At 35.2% G+C, this 21,283-nt stretch overlaps 1 protein-coding gene across 16 annotated transcripts in view; it reads right to left on the bottom strand.

The window, feature by feature from the left end:
- SYNE1 (spectrin repeat containing nuclear envelope protein 1) overlaps positions 1 to 21,283 on the bottom strand; it is a 300,346-nt gene that overhangs the window by 163,752 nt on the left and 115,311 nt on the right. For all 16 annotated transcript variants that reach the window (XM_051801628.1, XM_051801638.1, XM_051801639.1 and 13 more), the window contains 17 exons: positions 20,363 to 20,590; positions 19,713 to 19,811; positions 17,866 to 18,053; positions 17,645 to 17,768; positions 16,489 to 16,655; positions 15,099 to 15,252; positions 14,182 to 14,810; positions 13,353 to 13,532; positions 11,781 to 11,931; positions 10,339 to 10,497; positions 9,179 to 9,361; positions 7,303 to 7,404; positions 4,705 to 4,908; positions 3,556 to 3,763; positions 2,696 to 2,808; positions 1,807 to 2,012; positions 621 to 776 (listed from right to left, as the gene is read on the bottom strand). In XM_051801628.1, the coding sequence (XP_051657588.1) occupies positions 621 to 776; positions 1,807 to 2,012; positions 2,696 to 2,808; positions 3,556 to 3,763; positions 4,705 to 4,908; positions 7,303 to 7,404; positions 9,179 to 9,361; positions 10,339 to 10,497; positions 11,781 to 11,931; positions 13,353 to 13,532; positions 14,182 to 14,810; positions 15,099 to 15,252; positions 16,489 to 16,655; positions 17,645 to 17,768; positions 17,866 to 18,053; positions 19,713 to 19,811; positions 20,363 to 20,590 (3,251 nt within the window). The remainder of the gene's footprint in view (positions 1 to 620; positions 777 to 1,806; positions 2,013 to 2,695; positions 2,809 to 3,555; positions 3,764 to 4,704; positions 4,909 to 7,302; positions 7,405 to 9,178; positions 9,362 to 10,338; positions 10,498 to 11,780; positions 11,932 to 13,352; positions 13,533 to 14,181; positions 14,811 to 15,098; positions 15,253 to 16,488; positions 16,656 to 17,644; positions 17,769 to 17,865; positions 18,054 to 19,712; positions 19,812 to 20,362; positions 20,591 to 21,283) is intronic.

The following is a 21,283-nucleotide window of genomic DNA, read 5'->3' as shown; positions in this document are numbered from 1 at the left end:
TACAGGGAATTTGCCTCAGACCAAAATGTCTTGCATCAGTCTCAAGGGGATAGGGAGTGACGGGGTGTTTGTTTTTAGCATGCTGTGAGGCTTGAACAACTGACTACTATTTCTGTTCTATCTTCAGCAACCTGATAATAAAAAAAGCATTTGAAAAAACCACTGTGTACTCAAAACAGCAATTACTTCATCATCTATTGGCTAATTCTGAATTTTAGAAAGATTTCATAGCCAATGTGGATGCTATTTGAGCTCTTTTATAAAGCCAGCTGTATGGAAAGGGGATTCTGTTAACCTGGTTGGATCTGACTGTTGCAGGATAGAAGGAAAGAAAATTTTTAAATGGATATAATGATAAATGTAATTTTCACTATTGTTTGTAAAAGCAATATTTTCAAGATTTATTTTTTAAAATTATATTTTTCAGTTTCCATTTATTAATGAAGTATGATAAGCTTTTCTTAGTAAGAAATGTATCAACACCAAATATTGGAGTTCGTTGAAATTCCTTAAAACTGGAAGTATCTGGATTTACCCTCTATTCACAGACAGTTCAGTTTTACTATTGCTTTAGCAGAGGAAAAAGTGAGAGTATTTTAGAAAATGTACTTTCAATATACCTTGAATTCAGCAACTCTTCCAGGAATTTTTCCACTTTTTGCACCTCCTTTTTCTTCTCAGAAATAAGCTGCTTGCTCTCTCCTAATGCTTCTGTGCTTATTCTTTCTTCCATGTCATGCATCCACAGGCCAAGTTTCTTGTACTGATCTTCAAAGCTATGGAACAGATACATACTCCCTTAAAAATACTTCTCAAATGCAGTAAAATTAGTAAGAAGTTAATATCCACAAGACTGGGTATCCATTTCATAAGTTGAGAATAAGAGTTGTACATAAAACATAATTCTGCAGTGACTACTAATCTAAAAATATTCAGCAACTCTCTAAAAATGTTCAGCAAAATCATGGGAACTACAGGCAGAACAGAAGCCTCCAAGATTTAAAGAGACAGTGCTTTTACTTATTACCAGATTCAATAAAAGCAGACCAAAAGAAAGCTTTTTCCAAAATCTTATAATGATTCAGTCTAAGAATGAAAAATGGATAAAAGTGGGCTTTTTGTCAGCACTGACACTTAGAACAGCTGAAGCATTGTGTTTTCAATTTCTCTAACAGAAGAGAACTGGAATCTGGAGTGCCTGAAACTCAGCAAAACAAGTTCTGGCAGTAAGTTTGAAAACATTTTCCTTTAATGAAGGCACACAATCTCATCCTGCTGTTTCACCCATTACTGCTACACTGTTTTCAATTAGCAAGAGTTTTGAATCTAGCTAGATCTGAAAAAATTTTAACTCCCATAATTCCAGCCCTGAGCAGTAATTTAAGAGTGTTTTCTTCTTAGCTCCTTAGTAATTCTGTCCATCTGGAATGGGACAAAACAGGCACGTGCTGTATAAAAAGCAAACTATCTTCAAACTCCAATGCAGAAATTGAACACTTATCACACCTTTTCCTTCCAGGAAATGGCATTTAAATTACTGAAATCCCAACTGCTGATTTGGGGTTGCATAAGCTACAGAGAACTTCTGCATATATGACTCTGATCCTCCACTCTTTAACCAAATCGATACCCTTGGAGCAAGACCTCTTGCTTCATTTTCATCAGAGAACTTCAATTTCTCTTAAACATTTCCAAAGAAAAAAGCAAACAGGACTAGAGCAACTGGAAGTAATTTCATATATTGCCCCACAGTTCTGCAGCCAGACAATTTCATGCACTCCATTTGTGACTACTGGTATTACTTACTTTTCCAGGTGTGAGGCACAAGCTTCCAGGGCCTTCTTGTCATTCAGACACTGGTTGAGGAATTCCTGGAAGTTCTGCTTAGACTTTGCTATTTGCTCCTGAATATGGCTCACAACTGGTTTGGGTAAACAACCATACAAATTTTCTCCTTCCTTGCAGGCAGCATCTAATTTGTTCTGTCCCTCACTAACAGAATCCAGCACACCCTGTATAATGAAAGAATTTAGTTTAAACATGCAAGATTTGATAACTAAAGATAAGCAATACTTCTATGAGAAGTGGTCCGATTTCCCCAACAAGATGAGAACCATGTCTAGCTATGGAAACAATTCTAAGCAGATAGTTCATATAAAATTTTAATAAGTGGTGCTACAATTCACAGCACTCAATTTTCCTATTTGATCCCAAGGTAGTCATGGTTTTCTCTGGATAGTTCAATCATGTCCTGAAGACATTACACATTTCAAGAATTAGGGCTGTTTACAGTAGGTGTCTGCTATTTATGTTCTGTCTCACCGAAAGTATATACATATAAGCTTTGACATATCAGTGTTAATCTGAAGTGTTGATTAAGTAATAGTGTAAATAAAAAATTGAAAAAGGAAGAGAAAGAAGGTAAAAAAAGGAAAAAATATTAAAAATCAGAAACAAGAATGGTTTAGTTACATATAAACCTTCCAGAAATTAAATTCTGATCCCTCAGAAGTGTGAACAGTTTTCACTGTATTCCTTCTATCGTACATATTGCTGCCTTGAACAATCCTTATATTAAATTTTTAAAAGCAAAACTGATAAATATGTTAGTGTCTACAAATTATTTTAGAGATATAATTGGTTACCTATATTAAATTGCTAATTACTGGGTTTTTTTTTAATGTGTTCACTATACCTGCAAGTCGTGTAGCTTTGCCTCTATGGTTTTGCTGTCCCCAGACCTGTCAGATGATTCTTTCACTGCAGCCTTCACACCAGAAAACCATTCCTGGAATTCTTGCACAGAATCTTATTTAATAAAAAAGTATAGAGAAGAGAATATTTTTGTGAGACACAGCATTATTCACAATACTATACAGCTGTTTTAAGCAACTCTTTTATCCTTCAGGAACAGTGTGTAAAAGCCAACAAGATAAGTCTCGTTGCCTTCAATAACTATGGGGAGTGAGATTAATTTCACAAAAAGGTAGATGTTTCCGCTGTAAATATCCAAATTTGAATAGTCACACTAGGCTGCCCTTTGCAGTCAACAGGAAAAGATGGGCTTTTTCAGTTTATATGTCCCAATTTTATGCAAGATATAATCTAGATTAATATCTTAATAATATCTTAATAAATAAGATTAAAAATTACTTATTTTTCTCCACTGACTATCCAATGAGCCCAGAAAATACTTCATATGGGTACTTTTACACTATAAACACCTCCATTTGGTTATATCTCTTTATGACAAATACACAAAGTGTACTTATACAAAAGAAGTGAAGACTAAGAGCGAGGAAAGGCGCCTTTTCATGCCTATTACATGGTTACATTGTTACATGCCTACTACATTATATATGCAATGGTTAAAGTTCAGTTCTGTTTATGTCAAATGCTTTGTTTCACAGCTGTTATCAGATGAACATTTGGTAACAGGACTTTTTGAAAGGCTCCATACAAAAAATAAAGTTGACATTGCAAGTGAAATCACTGGAGACTCTGGCAGACTCCAGAATGATTCATGGCTGTGGGCTAACAAGCCTGAAGACTCACAGAGAAAATGTTTTTCCAAGGACTCTTGCAGTCTGGCCTGTGTTCTGGAACAGAGCAGATTCACAGCTTCAAACTTCTTTATCAATAAAGTGACAGTGCCACCAAGAGTTTCCAGCTCTACAGAATGGTATTTGCGACACAGGCTGTTGAGGTTCTCACGCATTGAGTCAATGCTGCTTTGCTGAAGCTGAAGGTCTTTTTGTGTTTCCTGAAAATAAAGTTATAACATAAGTACAATATTTTTAAAGAAACAAAAGAACCCTCTTTTTCTCAAGCATTCTTCTCCTCCCATATGTTCTTTCCTCCAAGTCCCAGACACAATGATGGATCACCTTTCCTGAATTTTCCAAGTGAGATGAATCCTTGAAATTAAAGAGCCACCATAGAAATGCAAAAAATGTTGTTTCTCATGATTTATTACTCTATTAGAAATAAATAAATTTCAAGGCATACTGAATAGCAATAGCTATTTTGAGCAAAGTCTGAAAGTACATGTGATATGCAATATGACACTGGTATTTGGTGGGATTTCTGAATGATAGGGACTTTATATCTGACTTAAAAGGAACATTTGTCTGAAAATTAAATGTGAATTGGCTACTCTATCAACAATAACATGTTCTCACTCGGAAAAATCTCCGTATGATTTGTCATGTTATGATGCACATAATTGTATGCAATCAAGAGAGCCTAGGTTTCAGACAAAAAAATTGCTATATATGAGGACTAAGGAGGACTTCTGATGTAGAAGTTTGTGTTAAAATTGAGTTTGATTTATCATCTTTTACTGTGATGAGTTGTAAGTTCATAACTTATATTGCAAGGGAGTCAATGGACTTGCAAATACCCTGGAGTAATAACTAAGAAGTTCAATGTAACAAAAACACTTCTTGTCACAACGAAGTCCATATTATTCATTACAATCTTCTAAAAGATTTGTATAAAGTTGATAAATCAGAACTTTTGTTCATTGGTGGAACTACCTAAAAACTATCACTGTATTATTTGCTAATAATCTAGAAGCTGTGCAGGAGATATGTATTTTTTTACTAAATGAAAATTAAAGTATAATGCTTAACAAAAGTTCTGATCAAAAAACCCAAAGATCACTACATAAGAAAAAGCATATTAATTTTCTTCAGCACCAACCTTTACTTTATTTAGAACTTCAGGATCCAGTTTACGTGCACAGCTTAACAGCATCTCTTCCACTTGTGTTAACCAGTCTGTCATCTGACCAATCGACTTCTGTAACTCCATCTTCTGAGTACTGAAATCTTTCAGGGTCTCTTTTGCTGTCTCTGACATTTCTTTGGCATGTTCCAACTTCTGCCTCAAATCTGATTCTATAAACTAAAAACAAAATGTTAGGTATTAAAGCATTTAATAAAAAAACTTTTATTATGGTAAATGCTTATTGGCAAAATGGAAGGTAGGAAAGTGGCACACAATGATAATTTTTCTCTTTTTACAGCTGTAACTCGAGATACTTACATAAATAAAAAATGTCAACCATTTAGGATTCAGTCTTTAGATATACAGTAATCCAAAGAAGGGATACTGACTATAAAAAGCCAGATTGCAAACTGTTGAAGTTATTATCCAATTCTGAAAAATTAAACAGTTGATCTTTTTCCTTTACTAATTTGCCATATATACAGAACATGATGTAAATTCAACTAGCTCTATAAAAAAAAAGATCAACTGGTGAATTTTAAGAGCAGAGAGGCCTAAAGTATCTCAGTGTAAGGCAGAAAACTGAAGACAGCTCAAAAATAAGTTAGACTATTGCCCATTAACCTTTTTAAAGACAGCAATATGTGAAATTATAGTTAGATGTTAGCTGTGCACATATTACTAATAAAAGTAAATCAAATCAGCCATAAAAAGATACTATACATAAATCAGAATCACAGACTCATTAGGGGTGGAAGGGACCTCTGAAGATCATTTAATCCAACCCCCCTTGCCAAGGCAGGGTTACCTAGAGGAGGTGACACAGGGACTTCTCCATGTGAATTTTGAATGTCTCCAGAGAGGGAGACTCCACGACCTCCCTGCCATCCTCAGTGTAAAAAAATTCTTCCTCATGTTGAGGTGGAACTTGTGCTTTAGTTTATGGCCATTGCTCCTCATCCTGTCACTGGGCACCACTGAAAAGAGACTGGCACTATCCTCTTGATACCTGCCTTTGAGATACTTATATGCACTGATGAGATCCCCTTGCGGTCTTCTCTTCTCTAAACAGGCCCAACTCCCACAGTTTCTCCTCATAAGAGAGATGCTCTAGACCCCAAATCATCTTTGTGACTATCCACTGGATGTGGATCTCCAGTAGCTCTTTGTCTTTCATGTACTGAGGAGCCAAGAACTGGACACACAACGCCAGATGTGGCCTCACTAGGGCTGAGTAGAGGGGGAGGATCCCGTCCCTCAACCTGCTGGCCACACTCTTCACAAGGAAGGGATACCCTTGGCTCTCCTGGACACAAGGGCACACTGCCAGCTCATAGTCAACCTGTCATTCACCAAGACTACCAAGGCTCCTAAATGAGCACTTACTGAACATTCTATTAAAGAATTGTTATGTTCTTAGTATATGAGCTGATCATACTGCAGTTTACTTATTCAGCGCTTAATGTAGGCAAATAATTTGGGTATTTATGTTTTCTATGGATATTTATTTTATTCATTTATTTTTTTAGGCTTTATTTTCAAATTTGCATTTATATATCAGCGAAAATTATTTTATTGTAGGTACGATCCACTTTTTTTAATTTATCATATTTAGCAGTTGGAAATTGGTGTGTGTTCATTAACATGAGTATTCTGCAAAATAATTTGCTCTCAGTTTCACTCTCTAAGTGGACAGATATTTATTATGAAATATGATTAAACCTGAACTTCTCATGTAAAGTAAACAATTTGGGAGACAATAAACACTTCCATATTACTTGCACATCTTTATACTATAGAGTTCTTGATTATATCTAATTGGTAATTTAGGCTTATGTGTGTGGTCACAGCAAAATGTGGACAAGGCTTCAGTGTTATATTACATTCCACTAATATCTGATATGTCCAAGATATTTCCCTGCCTACTGAAATTGCAGAAGTCAGCTTATCTTTTAAAATTTCTGACATTAAAAGTTTATAATTTAAAATACCAATTTCTGTTGGAAATCAAACATACTTTGGTTTTATGACTTCCCTAGAACATAAAAAGTAAGTACCTAGCCAAAAGTTCAAAAGCTCATCTTCGTGTTTGTTATTTTTACCCCCCTCTTGTAAGAGCTAGTTCAGGGCACTAATTCCAGTCCACTAAAAAATGCCTTTGAGTTAACAAAGCAAATGAACATATTTTACTGCATTTTAATTTTTTCAAGCAGGCAAACTGTGTATGTACTCACATATGATGTGGCTTAATGTTGTGCAGTGTAGAGAATATAATCTGTCTGTCTCATATGTATATATGTAATATAAACATTATAAACTGTGTCTTCTATTTCAGTTTGTTAAAAAATACTTCGAGAACTCTAATGTTCAATACTTTATGGCATATTTTTTATACAAAAAGCCCCAAGTTACCTAAAGAAATATGAACAAAGAATAGTTATGCTACAAATAAATAATGCTGGATCTGTCACCTTGAAAGAAAAAGGCAGTGCAGGAGAAACAGAAATTTCAGGAGGAATGTCATCTCAGTTATTCGAGCACAATGTTTGATTACCAATATCTTTATTTTACCTGGAGATCTGCAGGAGGCTCTTCACTATGGGTCAATTCTTTGAGTTCTGAAATTTTGGAAATAAGTTGCTCCAACTTCAGTTCTTTATCCTTGACTTCAGACTGTAAAAGAGATGTGGTCAAACTTTCATACCAAAATACAAGAAGCTTTCAGACTTTCAGAAGGATGCTCCATCAGTTTCAAAAATGAAAGAAAATGTAAATGAAGTTTAGCAATAAGGGGAAAAACACTGTTGTTCAATTAGTTTTCTGCTCTAAAAATCTCCCATCTCTTTTTAGACTCAGTTCAAAGAAATTTTCCCCTCCTTTAAAAGAACCACACACATTATTAGCATTTAAAATGCCCTAACAGATTTAATTTGTTATAACTGGCAAAATAAAGATAGGAATGTCATTGTTTATTTGATTGAAAAAATCTTCTGGGGTTGTTAAGATTCCACTTAATGGTATACAGAGTATATTACTCGTGGTCTCTGATTCTTATTACAAGTGAGCTCTTGGAAAAAAATTAGACACAGAAATAAATTTTAATATCAACAGAAAATTTAAAAATGCACTGAAATATCTGGACCATGTATTTACTGTATTTGTAGATCCAAGTTATAAAGAAATATTCTACTTATTAAAAACATAATAGCAAAGCAAAGAGAATACCATAATTTGTAGTTCTGAAGTATCAGGCAAGCAATTGGTGTGTCTAGCCTATTACCCAAATTTGCTTTTCTAAAAAATTCAAGGAGATCACTCCAGTTAAAAGATTGGACAGTGGATTTCAGGACTAAATTGCTGCATTTAACATCTGCCCTGAATGGTAGAAGTTCATGTGGCCTCAAAAGGACACTCAGGGGGTATTTTGTGTTAGGGAGGATATAATATTAGGTGACTAATCAAGAAAGTGGACAGTGAATTTGGCCATATAAAAAGTACACTGATTGTTTCTGTCCATGCTCATCTATTTCTGGTTGCTGAAAGGGCAGGACCTTTCTGTTACTGAACTGCCTTTCCTCTTGCCTTTGCAAAACAAAGTGCAAAGAAAGTATTATGGATCATGCATTCTGTGACTGCAAATGTACACACAGTGCTCACACCTTCTGCTTTCTGGCCCTCCTGCAAATCAGGTACACCTGTTGTTTGGGTACTGTCTGCTTTTACTCCCAATCAGTTTTAACAGCGATGAATTTAGGTGGTCTGATTACTACATAATTATAAAGGCATTAGATAAAGCTTGTCCTGAGGAAAATACTAATTTATTAACATTTTATATTATATCATACTAATTGAATGTGTTCACTGTGCATCTTCTTAAGGACATCATTTATTTCAAATGAAGTAGAATATGGCTCATTCTATGATTGATTTGATTTACATTTTAAGCCAATAGAGTCAGAATGCATCCTGAACACTGGCTAGATTTCTAAAACAGTTTAACACTACCCAGAAAAAAAGTCATCATCTAACTGAAATTGTTAGAACCTGACATTAAAATTTGTCTTCTAGCACACCTTTTTTATTGTCTGGAAAATCTACTTTCTTAGATAAGATTTTAGAAACTACTATTTTTTAATTAAATTCAGCTGAAGTTGTCTAAAATTTCCATTAGTTTCTACTGGAACAGAGTTCAGCCTAGAACCAAATATAACTCCTAGAACCAAAATAACTATGGAGTTTAGATTTAGTAAGATGTGCCATTCTTGTTTCTGTCAGAAGGAAACACCTTCAAAACAAAGGATTGGAATGCCCTCAGCTGGCTGTTGGGTTAGTGGTACCACCACTTGAACAGAGAACACAATGGTCTACAACAGCACAGTCTTATCTATGTGCCTCACATTGAGATTTTGGTCCAGAACATTTTTATAACTGATTTATGGATAAGAACCTGGAAGTCTTTCAGGAGGACCTCCATTCTCTGACTGTTACTGAAGTTGTTGATGCCTTCATTCAGTTGAGAAATGTACTTATTAGACCAGCCATCTAATTCATCTCCAGTTTTCAGGATGTCATCCCACAGGGACATGCTTATACTGAGTCGGTCGATATTATCTTCAATTCTTTCCGACACCTTTTAGGAGAGAAGAATGTATCAGTACCATTCACAAACTAATTTTAGATTTCTTGACTTTGCAGCCAGTTATAAGACAAATGCATCAAAAATAATTAGTAAGCCTGGGTGAAATAATTTTCTTAGATTTAGTTCTAAGTTTTGTATTCTAATTTCAACTTATTTACCCAGATCATAAAATTAACAAAAAACATACCTGTTTCTAAATATTTGTACATTTTTACTGGGAGAGAGTTTTATATTCAAATAAACTTTATTTTTTAAAACCCCCTACATTTATCTTTCTTATGTAGTGTAGGAATTTGCTAATAAAGCAGTATAAATATGAAAATATAAAATATTACGAATAAATTCTTTACTATAAGGGTGGTGAGACACTGCAACAGGTTGTCCAGAACAGCTGAAGATGACCCATCCCTGGAAATGTTCAAGGTCAGGTTGGATAGGGCTTTGAGCAATCTGGTCTAGTGGAAGGTGTCCCTGCCCATGACAAGGGAGCTGGAACTAGTTGATCTTTAAGGTCCCTTCCAACCCAAACCAATCTGTGATTCTATGACTAGCTTTTATATTATGTTTCTGTGCTATAGTATTTTCTTTCTCAATGTATTCATATCTTTTGTGGTGTAACTTAATGTAATTTATTGCCTAATTTATTTAGTTCAATTTACTTTAATAAAGTAATGCTGGTATACATTAGGTGTGAATCCAACCCAAATTTAATCTCAGAATTATGCATTGAGCAAATTTATACTAGTAACATTCATACATTTTTATAAGACATCATTTAAAATATATCAAATTGATGCCACAACTTTATGCGTACAGTGGATGCCAAATCCCTGTGATTAAACCTTTGAGATATACTTCAAAGTAAATTTTACTAAACAATTGCACTCTAAGGTCCTAAGAAAATACGAATATTGTAACCTTAGCCAAACATTAAAACTATATGGAGCATATAAACATCAGACTCTTACATCTAGCCATTTGTCCACCATAGAGTTCATATCTGTTTTTACCGCAGTGGAGTCGCAGTTATGCACTCTTTTCAATTCTGCTAACAAATGTTTCCCTTTATTAGTGAAAGCATCCAGGTCTTTTTGTTTATCACTCAGATCATTCTTGGCAGCTTCATGCTGTGGACATAAATATTTGCTTGTTTAATGAAGCCATGAAGAAAGAAAGAAAAATCCAGTTCCCCAGATACTCATCCCTAGCCCTGTGTTATGGATTTGACAATTCTCATTCAGCAAACCATTTAACTGTTCCACAAAAGACGGAGCAACTGACATGGTCTTCTCATTAATTCTAAATTAATTAAATTTAGAATTAGAAAATTCTAGATATTCCAGAGAACACTAGATATCCTGGAATCTCTAGATTCCAGATATTCTAGAACCAGATATTACTAGATACTCTGGAAAATGAAAGTACAGATGTGCTCAGAAAGGAATTAGACAAAATCTTCAGGACTACTAAATTTGCAATCCTAGGCATAGGGAAATCTGTAAAACACTCTCACTGAAAAGAAATATTTATTGCACTCCAATTCCTTCAGGCCACTGTTGTAGCATGGAATTCTCTGCAGCCCAAGTCTCAAAGGAGAGGAAACGTGGAAGTTACATGAGTTTCTTTGTTAGACTGATGAGCTCTCTTCTGGTTTTCTGTTCTACTTAAGATGTCTATTAGAAAGAGGCCATAAATATGCACAGTTTAGAATGAGGTTTGTACTGATCTGACTGAAAGATTTTTAAACAAGAGCTCAATAGGCTTCCAAATGAAATTTCCCTCCAAAAGAACAGAAAGAATTCAACTCAGAACTGCTTATCCTGACAGGCTGTTGAACATCAGAATTTAGAATTTCTGAAATATGATCCAGTGAAATGAATGGAATGTAGGGATCCAAATTCCTTATCTCTGCTCAATGGCCAGTACCCCATGGAATAAGTCCTCTGAGGGAAAGAGACACATAAAAATTGCACACATCTGAAGTGTGTGCAATTCATGTTCTTTTGTGGCCTTTTATCTATTTCAAAAATTACCCAATATAGAAAAACATTAAAATATATTGACTGGAACTATCCTTTCATAATCAACATATTTTATATAAAGAGCTTTCCATAATTTTCCACTTACATTTTCCATATAAATTACCATTTTGCACTTACAGGTGTTAAAATCAAAACCAGCAACAATGAAAATACACAGGAATGGATCTCACCAAAATGCTGAAAGGACTATATTCTTTCCTCACCAGAATCTGTAAAATTTAAACCCTGACAAATGTCAGTGTGACAAGATTTGACAGTAAATTCAAGGAACTTTAAACACAAGTCAAGGGCACCTTTCAAACAAAACAAAAAAATCCACCTGATTCAAAAATCATTTATATCCTTCAAAGGAAAATATATGTAATTACCTTTGATAATGTTCGCCTCACATCTTCATGATCCTTCCAAATGGATTTGATCACAGAAGCACTGTTAGCACTCTCTATGACTTTCATTACTGTTGACTTCAAGCTCTGATATTCCTTCATCAGATCAATAAGAATGCAGGACTGCTCCTTTCTGTAGTGTGAAAAGGCTGTGTTAGTACCACTTGTTATCATGTTTCTAAAGGATAGAGAACATGACAGCAATTCACACAGGAAAACAAGGATGCAGTACTAAACATGATTTGAGCAGCCAAGAAACTCCTAATATTTTGGTTTTACAAATCACTGTGGATCTTGAAATCACAAAACATCTCACTGAAGAGACAGTATGTGAATCACATCTCATATATATCAGATATCGAAGCAACTGATTTCAGCAAAAAAAACACCTGAAACTGGAATCCAAACTTCTCAGTTCCTAAGTTAAGCATCTTTTTGATTGGAAAGCATATTAAAATGATGCTCATTTTTTGAAAACTTGTTTAATACGGAGTGGTTTTTTAGTTAAAAAGAAGCAAAAATAAAGACTAAAGCACGCAAGTAAAGTCTGCCTATTTTGTCCTTCAATTGTGACATGTGTGCTTTTGGGACTAAAACATTACATTGAACTTATCTGTCATTTTACAGAGAATGGATTAACTGTCTGCTAAGGACAGGCCTAATGTTTTTTTTTTCCATTCCCTCTCCAGAAAAGCCTATTTATGCTCAAGCAATGGACAGAAGAAAAAAACCCTATTCAATCCACTCCTGGTGTTTATTCCAAAGAGAGAGAAGGAAGACTAATACTTTGAATATGTTTAGTTGTAGAACAGTGTCAGCGAAAGAAATTCAGGAAACATGACATTGACAAAAAAGAGGAGTAATAGCTTTAGGGGCTGACTCCTCTATGAATGCTCCAAAGAGCTCTCCAAAATAAGCAGATTCAGGAGGGTCCAAAATTTTGTCTATATGAGAGAGAAAACACTGTTAGTTTTCTTTAAAGATGATCAAGAGGCAGTTAAGACAAAGAAAATGGTATGATAAAACTTTCTTCAGTTTTTTTATCTCCTTTTTATCAACTTTCATTGATAAAACTGATCATCTGATCATGCATCATGATCAGATTATATACTAATGATTATATACTAATGATTATTATGAGCCTGGTCTCTTGGGTAGACAGAAAGACTTCAAGCTAAAATTATTTAGGACCACTGAATATAGAATTGTCAGAAACATATATCCAATAGAGACTGAAAATATGTGCTAGAGGGAGAATATGTGCCAGCTAGAGTGATAATCAAATCTCAGAGGAGATTTTTTTACCTTTCAGAAGAGTAAACAATAACAGGCGATAACATGTATGTGTATCTGCAAGTCCTGTACTGAGAACCTATTTAATGGCTTTATTAATACTTTGAGTACAGCTGGTACAAATATTCTTCTTTACAATGTGTTTTTATCTACAAGCCTTGGTTTTTACTGTGACTAATATAGCAAGAAGATATGACATGTCATAACTGTGTCTCTTCCCCCATCCTCTCTTTTGGCATCTTAAGCTAAAGATTTACTTACTTTTCATGTATAACTTTCTTGGTGTCCTTCCACAGAGATTCTAAGGAATTTATCTCTTTGTCAGTCTCAGGAGCAAGTGTGATATCTTTTTGGGTTATTTGTTTTGCTTTGCCCATGAGCCACTGGAGTTCGTGCTGGTGAGAATTCAGTTCTTCATCTAACTGGTTAAAGATCCTTAATCTGCAAATTAAAAAGCAGGTTTCAAATTTATTCATCTTTACTTTTTTTGCAAGAGAAAGAAGGAAGAAGAAAGAGTGAAACAGTTGCTACTAGAGTTACTGTGCATAAAACTCCCTTTTTTCTAACATTTTCTACAGTATCTTCAAAAAACAAAGTGTTATCTGAGTTTTTTTCTGCTACCAGGAGGCTCAGAATATGATTTTTCTGATACATATTCAACTATACAATCACAGACACATACATGTACCCTCACCTCACACAGTCACTTGGAAATATACTCAGATATTTAGATTAATACTTTATTATAGTAAGTGTTTGCAATTCTTTCATCACAGTCTTCAGTTCTGTAAGAGTAGAGATAGTCATGTTATGTGGGATTTCTAATAGCTGTTTAGACCTTAGATTCATTCAGACAAAATATATTTTTCAGACACAGACTTTCATTAGTGTTCTTTCAATATAAAAGATTAGGACTTCCTAAATGTTTTGTGCATGTTCTCCCTCCATCCAAATAGCTCCCTTACTTACAAATTTTTATTAAGTAGATACATATGTTTGGAGTACCCAAGCAGAAAACACACATATGCCTCCAACGCATCATGAAAGGTTTAGAGACTGCAAGAAAGAGTGGAAGTGCCAATGTTTTTACCTTTGCTGGAGGGCTTGTATTGTTGCCTCCTTCAGGCCCTCCTTGTCAGCCTTTTCCTCAATATCTTCAATACTCTTCAGTAACTGTTCTTTACGCTCCTTGAAAGATCTTTGCAAGGCTCCAAGTGCTTCTGCCTCACTTTGTTTGGTTCCCAGCAGGTTTTGAACTGTCTCCAGTTCCACACACAGATTATCCACCATCGTCCTGCAGGAGGTCCTCTGCCCAGAAATGCTGTGTTTCAGATGATATTGAGCCTTAGTAAGGGAACCATCCAAACTGATGGCAACAGATTCCAACTTGTTAAGATCTTGAATAACACCATTGAGTTCTTTCTCCAGTAATTCAGATTTGGCTTTATCTATATTCCCTGTTTTCTCCACTGTCTGCTTCAGCTGGTGGAGCACTCCTGATGCAGCCCTTTGGAGCTCCAGGAAAACTCGCAGCTGATCCAGAGTCTCTTGTCTTTGGCTAGTTATTTGACTTGCCTCCTGGAAGATCTGAAAGCAATCTTCAGTCTTTCCCTGCAATGTCTGCTGGTCCTCTGGGCTGCTGAAAGAACACAATTTATCTACATGTTCCTTCAGACTTTGTAACTGCTGTTTCTTACTTTCAACTTCCATTGAGTGGTTCTATGGGAAAGAAAGAAAAGGGGGCTTAGTTTCTTCTTCCAATCAAGAGCTTAGAGAACATTTTAGTACTAAATTTAGGAGTGAAACAAGTACTACCGAGGGCTTTCCAGTAGGAATAATTCAGTGTTACAATTTTGCTTTAAACTTGTCAAATAACAGAAATCTGTATGTGACTGCAAGAGCATACTGGTCTTCAAATAAATAAATTGCTTGCTAATTTTAGATGGGTATTTAGCTGAATGCACTGTACAATTCCTCTGTCTTTAATATTTACATCCAAAAGTTTACCTTATTGTGAGATGCAGCTAGTTGTTGATCAGCTGTGTTTATCTCTGAAGTGGCTTGTAGTTCAGCAAGAAATTGCTTAATCCAGTCTGAAAACATGAGCAGGAGCTCATCAAACTGCCCATGCTCAGCAACAAGAGATTGAAGGAAGTTGATCCTATAGAATGTCAGATGTAAATATGAAAGCACTTGATGTAAATTAATCACTACCCGTAATCAAAACTACAGCTGACTGGTCAGCATTAAAATCAATGCCAGATGCAAGGAAAGAAAGAAATGTCAATTTATTTTGAGAACGTGATTACTCCTGTGTTGATTTCTTAACTGGGGAATAACAAAACATCTGAAAGCACATTTGGCTCTTCCCTGTTTACATGGTTTCATTTAGATCAACTGTTAGAAGTGCCCCAAACAATCAAGGTACATTCTTCACCTTTTCTTCATGGGGCTAGTCCCATCAGAAAGAACAGTGAAATATTTAATTAAACATTGAATTAAAGCTTAACTTTAATTTTCAGACAGAGCAATTCTGTTTGCCCTACCATCTGCAACACTGAATATAAAGTGAGAGTCTTATGAATTTGGGCAGGGAGTGAGGAACTGCATGCTCAACTTTCACTGAAGTAAGTGAGGATCAAGTCTGCTCAGAGGAACACAATTCAAAGGAAGGATGTGTCCAGAGGAGTACTCAGCAGAACCGTTTCTAAACCTTGACCTTAAAAAAGACCTTGCAATTTACCTTCTCATTTCTCTTAGAAATTTCTCTACCTCATTTTCAACATATAGATCATTATATTGTAAAACAATCATATTGATAATAGTAGATTATGTCATTGATCAGGATTTATTATTTAAGCTACATTAAAAATAGCAAAATACATGTGTTCATCATGAAATGGATTGAAATCTAAATATATGATAACATATAGTTTCAAAAAAAGAGACAGTTTTCCTGAGCTTATCATGAGCCAGGAGCCTAACAACTGAGCATTTATGGCAAATAAAAGCTTCAAAGGGGGTTAAAGAATACAATAGTATGGCTTTGTTCAAGATAAAGCATATAACTGAAAAAATAAAGAGTAGGTATTAAGAGATTTTGGAAGTTACCTGGGAAATTTTAACCGAGGAAATGCAACATTACCTTCATTTCCTGCCCTGCACTCCTTCAAACAGAACTCTTTTACCAAAAAAAATAGGGAGAGCGTATGTCAAAAAAGACAGCATCATAAAAGTGTGGGATTCGCAATCCCCCATTCCTGGGAGTTCAGGGTTCAGTATCGATCCTAAACCTTTGTTTTCCTAACAGTAATATGTAAAAAACACGTTTTGGGATTGGGATTCCTCATCTGGATATTGCTTACTTTACATGTAAAAAACACTCTGAAGCACAAACCTTTTATCAACAGTTTGTGGTAAAGCTTTCCACCTCTCATCCAGCTCTTCAAATTTTTCTTTTATTGTTTTCACACACTGGTTCGAAGCTGTTGGAAATAGCGACTCATTTAACTGTAATAGGCTGTCATAGACTGAAGCATGGGACACAATATCTGCTTGCAAATCCTGGGAAAACAGTGGATGGTAAAACCTTTAGATTAAGAAGAGCATCGCATTATGCAAAATAACAAAAATAATAAAAAGATAGCTACAGATTTCCAGTACAGTACTTTTGAAACAAGTAAGTGAGTGCAGTCAAATTCTTGGGGGAGCAGAGGTCTATTAGGACAAGCATGTACTCAACACCTCTCAGACAGATAAATGTGCAACAGTAGAGATTCATAAAAGTTGGGTTTTTTGCCTTCAGGACAAAGTGTGATCTTTCCATATGGCTCTACTGTATGATGACAGTGGCTAAAATCAAGACCACATTTTGCAGCATATTTCATGTACAGTAATAGAATTGTGAGGAAATGCTGCAAATTGGCTCATAAAACATCCACAAAACTCCAAAAAAAAGCAAAGTAAAAGAGTTTTGCTTTTCTTCAGTAATATTTAAAACTGAAATTATGGACTACTTGGCTTCAAGAAAAGTATAAAAGATGCTACATTTGGCCAACTGCTTCATATTATTCTAAAAACAAATGGCAAAAAATCCAAGGAAATTTAGAATAGGATGAAAGTCCTGTATTTTTGTAAAAAAATCAGAAATCAGAATTTCTTTGTGATTTCAAAAACTCTGAGTATTTTTTCATCTGAGCAACTTTTCTCACATTCAAAAAAAAATCAAACAAATGTAATATTGACTAACAAAGGAATTTCTCTAGAGAATGGATCCTCTGGCAAGCAGACCCTTGTTCTTCATTGACAGAAAATAGGATACATCAGAGCATTTTTCTTTTTTCTTGAGCTGGCATATTATAGTTAGAAGTAACATTCTTCCTGTGATTCTTGTCTTTGAGAAATAACAACAGTGATAATGTAATATTTTCTAGGACATTTCCAATGCCCAGAATCAAGTGACTTGTCAGACTATAACTGAGCAAGTCCATCCTTCAAAAGACACAGAAATACACCAGAAAATGTAGGGGGACAATATTTCAGTTGAAACATACCTGCAGTGACTGCAGTTCATTTTCCAGCTTAACTCTATCAGCAGAAACATACTGCTCTGAAGGCTGGGCTGTAGCTTCACACCCCTCCAACCAGGCCAGGAAGGCAGGGAGCTCCTTCTCCTGCCTAACAAAATCACAACACAGGTTACCAAGTCATCCCCTCACTCCCACAGAGACCACAGTCTCTGTGTCCATCATAACAGATGTGAGAGTTTACTCACTTCTGCCACTGAGCCAGAAGAGTCTCTAATAAGGTCTGTTTCTCTTTAACATTTTCTAGCACTTTTTCATATTTCTGCTGTAATGTTGCAACCTCCTGAGCAGCTTTTTCTTTGTTGGTCACCTTACGGACACCGGTTGAGAGAGAGGCCAGAGTGCTGCTCAGTTTTTCCACTGTATGACAAAGGTCCTAATGAACATGTAAAAGAAGTCACATACATAAAAAACAGAGTTACTAACAACAGCAGGAAAAATTCTGTACTCCTACTCATAAGTTTGAAGCAATGCTACATCCATCAGATCATGAAGTCACTGCTTAGCTAACATATTGCTCGGGTCTATCTCATATACATGTGTTCCAAGCATATCAATGAACTAGCTTGTGGTGGGGAAGACTTTCCTAAAATAGTGCTAAAGAAAAAAAACTTGGCAACAACAGAGTCAGATCTGAATGCAACAAAACATCATCCATGTAGCACAGAGGTCTACATTCAGAAAAGAGCTCCAAATTCCTTAACAACTGTCTAAGAGTTGCTTTAATTTATATCCAGTAAACACAAAACCGCACTCCAACATGTGAGGACTACCAGACTTGCAGTCTATGTCATGCCATAGGAGAAGTAAGGAACAGTTACTAGAAACTTCTGTCAGTATCAGCTGAAGTTATTTTTTATACAAATGGCACCTGATGCTGACTAGACTTTGGGGTGTTGCCATTTCTAGGAAGTTGGGAAACTTGTCCATATGAGTTAGAAAAGCACAAAATGAAATAGATTTAAGACCACTAAAGTTCCAATTCACAGGTGTGCAATAGTAACAACAAAAGTAATAGTTATAAATACAAGAAATCATATATAGGAGGAAATGTGAATTATACAGGAAAAAAGCTGCTGATAATTTCCCATTAAGGCATTTAATCATCATGGTCCCCTAGGCAGAACAAGACTTTACAACAGTGTACTCAGCATATTCATAATGTTTAAAAGCCAATAACAAGGGTGACTAAAAGTGCTTTCTGAATAAATTCTCCATATATAAAGTACTTTTCCTCAACAAGTATAAAGCTTGTTTGAAGCAGACAGATCAGGTCTTTCTTGCATATAGCCTTTGCAAGTAGTTATCACTAAGCTCAGAAGAAATTACATGTATTTTATGGCAAGAACAATCTGAGTAAAATTTTTTATAATAATTTCTTAGGAAAAAAGGCAATGATTATTGTGGGAAGAACACATCAGAACTTATAGACAAAAAATACTACACCAAATTCCCTGAGATTAGGGATCATTTGCAGTTTGAATATGAATCCAATATTAGTTTCCCTTTTGTAATGGACTGAACCAAATGTCCAAACAGCCATGGTTTCTGGATCACAGATAAAAGTTTGTCAGTTGAAACTCTGTCCAGTCTCCGCATTGTCCAAGAAAAACTACTTCTAAGGATATATTTTTTAAATCACAGAGTTACCTATACCAAGATCCAAGTTTCATGAATGTCTTAGAGGAAAAATATCTAACAGAATTGTTTATTATCTTTTATTTTTCATAATGTCTTAGATGCATGAAGTTAAAAACAGTAACCTGAAGGATTAAGTCATACTTTTAGGCTTTCCTTTCTCTAGATTGGGGAAGAAACTCTCCAGGCCTGTCTGAAATGGTGACAAGAAATAGCTGAGGAAGTACTTGAGCCTTCCCTAACTCAGGCAGGCAGCCCTTGCCTCCTTCTGCCTCCACCCTGGGCTGTGTGGCATCAGGGAGCCCCCAGTCGGAAGGTTACTGGCATTTCTGTAAGGAGGTCAGTGTGATACCGTTTCCCTAGAGTCAGTGAGGGGAATAGCTGGCCACATGCTCACCGTGCAATCCTGAAGGGCTGCATACGTTGCTGCTGCTGAAGAGCATGATGTGAGAGGCTCAGTCAGCTTAGCTTCAAATTCAGACACTGCCTGCTGCGCCTATGAAAAAAAGGCAAAGAATTTAAAATCAGCAGGAATTACATAAATGATTCTTTAAATAACATCTCTTAAATGCTTAGTGCTAAGAGAATATTATATCCTAAGCCTTTGTAAGGCTGAGTGCCTTTTGAAGTTAAAAGATGCTAACTGTGCTCAGCTCCTCCTGACTGGCACAATAATAGTATTTAAATTATTTTCCTTACAAGCTCCAATCAAGTCAAGATTGAAGTTACAGTGTTTGTAAGAAGTACAGATGTGGCTTATTAGTGCAATATGGATGTGGTGCAATAGTGCAATATGCAGGAGAATCACTAAGGTTTTCTAAAAGACAGCATAATTTTTAAGTGTGTATATTTCAGCACCTTTCTAAAGCTGCCTTTTAAGTAATTGAAAGCACAAATTTATGTATCTAGGTCTTGCAATTACTTTCAAATCTACTTATTTATTTTAGTCCATCTTATTATAATATACATTTTATACTCAATTTTTGAAAAATATAGAGTAATTCTATAAATTGCTGCAAATAATCCATTAAATTTTGCATTGTCTACCTGTTTAAGACTTTCTTCATATTTCTGCTGTGCTGATGCGTTCCCTGTGATTGTTCCTTCCAGTCTCTGTGCATGATCTCTTAGCTCTTCCCAATACCTTTTGACCTGAGTCAGTTTGGCTTTAATATGTGCACGTTCTCCAGAGGTAACAAACTGGGAAAAATACTCGGCTTCCTCTTCTAGTTTTAAGATTCCAGTTATTTTACCATCTATCTCTTTATTAATAACCTAAAATGTAAAGTAATGATAAAAAGAAGAAAAATAGGGTTTTAAGTCAGAATAATATTTTCCAATTACTTTTATTACTTGAGCTACTAATATCTTTCATCAAAAAATATATAAGAGGAGAGTTCATTAACCACTTAAAATAACTTGTTACAAAAATCTTTAATATGGTCTGTAAATATCCTTTTTCTTCTTGAAACTAGCACGGGAAAAGGTTTAAAATACAGCCTACCCTAAAAACACTGTGTACAAAGAGCAATTAGAATTGGCTGAGGTGCATATTTTTCTAAGTAGACAGGATAGTTCATATTTTTAGCATCTCTTCTTCACAGGAATGTAATACACAATTCTCTTTAAGATTCAAAATAAATAGAAGATCAAAAAATGTGAGTGTAACTGAAAAATATTGTTAAGGAGCTGAACCCCAACAGTTGGTTACTTACGTTTAATAAGTTTTCAAGTACTAACAAAATAAAACAAGCTATGATTTAAAAAACAATTGAGAGTGTTTTAATTTTCTAATTTAAAATACTAAGGTATAATAAAGGATAAATTTAATTAGATGATAAGGTGGGGTGAGTGTGCCCTTAGGCAGAGTGGTAGATAAAGAACCACATTACAATGAAAACAGGAAACCATGAAACAGGGGTGATAATGGTCTTTGGTACTTTTCATCTGTCTTGTACATCAGTTAGT

This window comes from Manacus candei, unplaced genomic scaffold (genome assembly GCF_025592945.1).
Source record: "Manacus candei isolate 608988 ecotype Guabito, Panama unplaced genomic scaffold, ASM2559294v1 h1tg000052l, whole genome shotgun sequence".
Taxonomy (NCBI): Eukaryota; Metazoa; Chordata; class Aves; order Passeriformes; family Pipridae; genus Manacus; species Manacus candei.
The sequence above is the reverse complement of the archived record's forward strand: the minus strand, read 5'-3'. Positions and strand labels throughout refer to the sequence as shown.